The 6,900-nt window shown below is 37.9% G+C and overlaps 1 protein-coding gene across 1 annotated transcript; it reads right to left on the minus strand.

The window, feature by feature from the left end:
* Positions 1 to 1,581: 1,581 nt before the first annotated feature.
* Positions 1,582 to 5,628, minus strand: LOC121980600 (probable GMP synthase [glutamine-hydrolyzing]). Its single transcript, XM_042532704.1, has 5 exons — positions 4,630 to 5,628; positions 2,880 to 2,937; positions 2,674 to 2,757; positions 2,462 to 2,603; positions 1,582 to 2,217 (listed from the first exon to the last, which is right to left on the minus strand). The coding sequence occupies exons 1-5, from the start codon at positions 5,129 to 5,131 to the stop codon at positions 1,879 to 1,881; spliced, it is 1,125 nt and encodes a 374-aa protein (XP_042388638.1). The 5' UTR covers positions 5,132 to 5,628; the 3' UTR covers positions 1,582 to 1,878.
* Positions 5,629 to 6,900: the final 1,272 nt, after the last annotated feature.

The following is a 6,900-nucleotide window of genomic DNA, read 5'->3' on the forward strand; positions in this document are numbered from 1 at the left end:
TCTCTCATATATTATCAAATATTCAGTCAACTTTGATTTATTTGACTTCTGCTCACATATTGTCCAAATATTGAAACTCAAGCTTGAATCCACTCCAGCTTGGCCAAATTGGTTAACCTTGATCTGAGGACAATTGCACCAACAATCTCCTAACATCTCCATATTACAGTACTAAGATTTTGAAATAAAGAATTGCTAAATAAAAAATGATTAACCAAGTCAAATAGCGTTGAACTTGGGGTGACTGACTCGGCCCCATAAAAATTTTTCACTGGCCATAAGGATAAATCAAAAAGCGCTTAAAGGATTGCTAAATAGAACAATGCGAAGAATCCCAATAATTATGTGGCAATTAATTTATGAACAAAGAATCCAAAGGATATCCTTAAATCAAGTACTTTCACAATATAAGACAGGTAAAAACAATGTAGCAAAAAATGATTACGTTTATCCTAAACATCTCTCATAATTCATCTCCAAATTATATAAAGAGAGGTAACTTACAGAGTCATCTTATAGCCAACTGCTAAGCGGTTAAAGAATAGAAGTTTTTTCATGAAGATATATACCTATTGAAAATTGATAAATTGACACCTTTTAGTGAATTCAATCAATTGGACTTTTAATTACCTAACCTTCAGTTAAGACTTTACCAGTCAAGTATCTGGTTCTCCATAACCTACTTGACTTCTCTCTCACATATTGTCAAATATACTGTCAACCTTGACCTATTTTTGTTATGCTCACATATTGTCCAAATATTGAAATTCAAGCTCGAATCCACTAAGTTTATCAAACCAGTCAACTTTAACCTAAAGATGATTGCACCAATAATTTCCTAATATCTCCATATCACATTACCAAGATTTTGAAATAAAGAATTGCTAAATAAAAATTGATTAACTCAAATCAGGTGACGTTGAACCTGGATGACCGATCCGATCCCACAAAAATTTTCTACTGACCGCTAGAATAAATCGAAAAGTGCTCAAAGAATTACTAAATAGAATAAGGAGAAAAATCTCAATAATTATGTGGCAATTAATTTAGGAACAAAGAATCTAAAACTTATCCTTAAATCAAGTACTTTCACAGTATAAGACCAGTAAAAACCAAGTGAACAAAAGATGATTAATTTATCCTAAGTGTCCCTCACAATTTAGTTTTAGATTATATATAGAAAAATAAATCATGAAATTTGTTTTCAGATTATATATTTATAACTGATCCCTAAATATTTAGAGGATAGGAAAAAAATTTCATGAAAATTAAACCATATAAAAATCATATCTCATTATATAAATCTCTTACCTTTAGTCAACTAATCAATTGGAAATGATTGCATGGTCCAAGAAAATCTTATCAACAAGTACAAACTCCACAATTGTTTTAGTCTTCATTCCACCAAACAAATCCATTTTATCTCAATAATAAATTCATTGCAAAGTATTCGATTAATCATCACATCCACTTGTCTACTCCCAATGAGTCAAAGCTGCTCAGGAAATGATGTCAAGAGCTGAGAAAATAAAACACAGCAATAATTATACTGCAAAATAATTAATTTCGACCAACTTGAAGTGTACCTGCAAAATAATTATACTGCGCATAGCAAAAAGGTTTACAGGCCGATCCACCGCCGAAAGAAAATGCAACATTATCAACATTTTTCTCTACCAGAAACATTGGACTAAACTAGAGTCGGATTTACAAACAAGAAGCATAAATCTCAGACAAGTTTATTTACATAGGCTGCTACATTCAAAGGGAGTGGGAAGCATAATAGGTGTTCAGAATTAGAGCATTTTCCCTTACTAAATAGCTACGAAATGTTCATCTCCTCCACAGCTCTTGGCAATTCTGAACCAATGCATGCTGTTAATCCTGGCTTATAAGGTTCTTCTCTTTGTCTTGGGGGTTGATGTTCACCTTAGCTTCTAGGACTTCATTTACATTTGGCGAAGCAGCTGCTATGCACTCCTCGAACCGGAAGCAGCTAATGAGGTGATCGTTTGTCAGTCCAGCAGCCTGCATGAAGGAGTAGATGACGGTTGGACCCACACTGCGAAGGCCTCGCCGAACCATATCTTTGCTTATGACATCTGCTTTTGGAGTCTTAACAGGCACCTGACGTGGATAGCGGAATTTGCTGATAATAGGTTTGTAGTTCACGAAGCTCCAGCAGTATCTATCTAATGATCCAAACTCATCTATTATCTGTTCGAGTATAATACAAAGAGGGTGGGTTAGTAAGATGAGTTGCAAAGCAATAGAGCAAGGTTCAGATCAGTGTTAGTCCCTGAGAAGATTGTGCACACTTTTGAGCTGTGCTTGAGCATCTAAATTCTAATACAGATACTAAGATGCAGTTCTATAACAAAATTTAGCATGGCCCGCCACATATGGAAACTTTCAATGAGAAATGATGACAAAATGGTAAAGGAAAGAGTGAGAACTGGACCTTGAGTATCTGGCGTGCATTCTCAATGATAGCTCGCAACTTTGGCTCTGACAAAAGGGAATTACCAGTATTTCCAGGTGCAGCAATCTTCTTCTCATTCAATTTGGAAACTGCAACAGGGTCAAATTCCAAGAAAACATCCCTGAAATGAAATACATATGAGCGGTAAGTTATTAGCTGATTGTTTATCTTATAACTCTTATAAGAAGTACCTAAAAATGTGCCTTTTAGTGAGGATAACTGGCCAAGCAAGCTCAGCGAGTGCACCAGATAGTACAAGAAGCTCAAACAATTTCCTGTAGATTGTTTGTTGTATCAGACATCAAGGGAAACCAGACTATGAGACTACACAGTTTGTGCCCTCTAAAGCTTTGATAGGAAATTTTGAGGGAAAAAAATACAACTTATTGTAGCATACTTATCATCACGAATAGGAACTCCCCATTCTTCATCATGAAATGAAACATAACATGATTCTGCAGAAACACAAAAACAAGATCTTTAGCTTTGCTGCACTTTAAGTAAAGCAGCACATAGAAGATGGAAATCCTCTTTTAAACAATATGCATATTATGTGATGGGGAAAACAACTTCACGGGGAGAACAAACAATGGTTGACTAAAAGTTACAGGATAAATGAGATAATAAAAGTTTCAAGACTACATGTGGAATGCTATAGACAATAAAGTGGTAACTTGTTTTCTAGTATGTCACTAAAATTCCACAAAAGATACAGATATATTATGAAGAACTGTAACACATTTTTAAAATACCATTAAAGCAAAGGCCAAGACTGTGTTTCTTTTCATCAATAAAGCTGTTTGTCCTTGCCCACATAAGTGATGATACATTAACCACAATGATTAAGATTTTATCAATACCGCAGGATGTTGATTTTTTATCAATGAGTTCTTAGCTTAAGAAAAAGGAATCAGATATATACGTACCAAGTACCAACTCAATGTAGTAAAGGTAGATCTTCTTGTCAAACTGAAGCTGATATACTCTCATGCTTTTAAGTAATCACTACAAATTTTACCAACAAGATACCATTTGGTTTTAAAAAAATGTTGAGAAACATAAGCCTTTATTTAAATTAAGTCTGATGTATATTCCTAGAGGATTCCTCATCCAAAACTTCTTTGCACTTTAATGATTGCCTCTGCTCCAAGGAAATTATTATATATCGGAGTTTTCCGTTATTTACATAAAAATCTACATACTACACATGTTCAACGATTGATCTTCAATTACAAAAAATTCAAAATTTTCTGAAGCAATAGTTGATTATGTTACAGCAGCATAGCCGGACTGGTCAAATAAGTCCCCTGGTTCAAATATCTTTAACAATAGTTTGTTCTATAAGCTCAGATGTCTTTCTACATTCCATGTTCCAAGAATTATGGAGTTATTCAAGTGAGATTGACTCAATATTGGATATCTTGTGCTCCTTCAAAGATTAGGCATGTTATCTTCCAAAGGAGTGGACTTTGCAACGTTTTTTCACCTCCCAAGATCTTGTACAAAATCCTAAGTGTGACATTTTGTTGCCTTTTAGTTCTAGTTAGTCATTCAAGGATCATGTGTCTAACAAATGAAATGCCCTAGCATTATTTACATTTAAAGGTCTCAACTCTCATCCAAGAAGAATGATCAATGAAAGGTGAAGCATTTGAGGAACGGTAATCTATTTAAAGAAAACCAAATCAAAATCAGTGAAACATTATTGATTATTCTTCCACATTCTTTGTATCTCTAGTTCTATTTGGAAATCGCCCTGTTGCCTGTTCTCAGAGCACATTCTAGTGCCATGAGTCCCAAACACATCATGTTGCACACTGTTCACATATTTTACCCTCAAACTAAAACATTTTCTCTTATTCTTCAACTCAAAATCTTTGAAATTCCGTAGGACATTTAAAGTGTTTCCATCAACCAACTTGAAAGGCCGACATGATAAGTTCTTCATCCTAATACCCAAAAAAATAGAAAGGCACAAGAACAGTGTAGAAACTGAGGGCATAACATTTTAAGAGGTAATTTTAGTTATCTGTGAAAACTCACAAAGATATTAACTGACAAAGGAAAAAAACGAAGCTAGCTCAATGAAGAGGTAATAGAAAGCCAAGAGAGCAACAACAATCTCTGAGAAATCCAACCAAAGTCACCTGTGTTGGCTGTCATCCAAGCGCACTTGCTCTTTCCGTGCACAAGTTCTGGTATACGCATGGCTACATCATCTGGAGCATTCTTCTCTGCCTTCGCTACAATCTTACCTGATCTAGGAAGGCTCTGTTTCCGATTGCTCATCAAGTTTGACCTACCAATTCTTCCTCTGGAAGTTCGGCTGCAGAATGAATCTGTGGACGTATCCGAGGAGCAAGAAGCATTCATCGACAAATTTGATTGCAAAATCCAATCGTGCTTCCTAAGAGCTGAGGGAGCGCTTAGACTAGACCGAATGAGTGGTAGATCAGCAACAGGACTGGCAACCTTCTTCTTCTCCTCCTCGGCAATTGCAACCTCTGTGCTCTTAGTTTTATTCAAAGCCTTCGAAGCTGGCTTTTGACCAGCTGCCACAGACCTTGCCTGGTTTCCTCCAGGCACTAGGACTGGTCTCGCCTCAGAATCGGACACATTGAGGGAGCGAACCTTCGGAGTCCCTGACATGGAATCCAAAAGAACCCAATTTGCTTCACAGGAAAACGCTCTAACTCCAATTTTGTTCAAGTCACCTCAATTCCCAAACCAGAATCAAAAGCAGTTTGGAACTCCACTCACCCATCAACGAATCCCATAAACAAAAACGCTCGGCGAGATCAAAGCCTACGCAACCCGCACTAGGGCTTCCGAGGCAGCCATTACCAACCTTGTGTCCTTCACACAAAATCCCACCGGGAGGCCCAGGGCATCTCGAAATCGACGCAAACTTTTTCGAAACAGACAAAAACGACACGCGCGCACGAGAAACCAACGTCCAGACACGCAGCTTTCAAATCACAACCAAAATCCAGAAAAATGAGCTTCGAATCAGCAAACCAGACAGCATATAGAGGCGTAGAACCCTAACAGAACCAGATAAGGTCCCGATCTGGCACCAGAGCGTGGGGTAAAGCTTGGAGAAGAGGCGCTTTCCGAGAGAACGACGATGGCATCAGAGTGAGTGCGAGCAAGAGAGACGGGTATTTACCGGTGCGGAGAGGGTAGACGACTGGTAACAGCCAGTCACCCGACGTGGGGATTTTCAGAGAGAATTATCATTTTGATGCCCAGAGTTTATTTATTTTTTTAAATTGTTTCCACTCCAAAATGAGTCCAAACGCCATTTAGATTTATAATAAGAGAAATAATTTGCTCAACAAAAAAAATCTTAACGAAAAATTTAAAGAGAGATATATAAAGTGATATCACCTGGGCCATGAATATGTGTATCTATTTTGAATTTTTCTTTGAATTTTTTCTTTCACAACTCTTATAATAATAAATTTTAAAATCCATTGCATAATTAAAATTAATAATAAATGCAACCTTAGAATAAATAATAAATATTTTATAAATAAAATATATTTAAAAAGTAGTATGTTAATGATTAGAAACAAATAATCAAATCATAAAAAAAAATTGAAAATATCTTTAATGATTTTAAATATTTCATAGGAGGGCTCTATTAAGCTCCACACCAAGCGTGGCCAACTGGGTGGTGTGGGCCCCGCCCATTCACGTGCGAACCCAAGTACGACGCTGGGTGTTAAATAATTAATGATGATTGATTCTATCCTGAAGCTGAGTCGATGGTCATCGGAAAATAACGCTGATGTGGGTCTTCGTCTGCGATGAATGTGCTCCGCTCCTGTAAGCACAAGTCATTAGTGTCAAGACGGGAAGTGGTCCCTGGCGACGGCCCTCCGACGCTCAAATCACACAACAACAAGAGGAGAAAAATAGAGGAAGTAAAGAAGTGAGTAGTGGTGCCAAAAGACGTATGCGCGTACCTCCGCGGATGGCCACCTCCCTCCTTATATAAAGCTCCGGCGAGTTGACTGCGCACTTCTCGGGTAGACGCGCATTCCTAAACTTTCCCCAAAAGCTAACCTCGAGAAAGGATCCATGACGTCTTACTATAACGGGCCGAACGCATCCCTGTCAAGGCGGCTAAATCTTCTCCCGTACGATTTTCTATCCATCAGCGCCGTCAGCTAGCTGCATCGACTCCCAAAAGGATGTTGGCACGTATTCCCCGTCTGATTCGTCGGTCGTTAGTCTAATTGAACTTCTCTTGCTCGACCTGGTCTGCCAGCCAATTCTCTAACCTCCTACGAGTATATCTAGGCCGAACGGCATGAGTGTCTTTGGTCTCAGTGTGTTGTAGGCTCAACCGACCCTTCTCGAATTATTCCGGCCGATCGGGTTGTAGGCTTGGCCCACCTTCACCGAGCTCT

Source organism: Zingiber officinale, chromosome 5A (assembly GCF_018446385.1).
Source record: "Zingiber officinale cultivar Zhangliang chromosome 5A, Zo_v1.1, whole genome shotgun sequence".
NCBI lineage: Eukaryota > Viridiplantae > Streptophyta > Magnoliopsida > Zingiberales > Zingiberaceae > Zingiber > Zingiber officinale.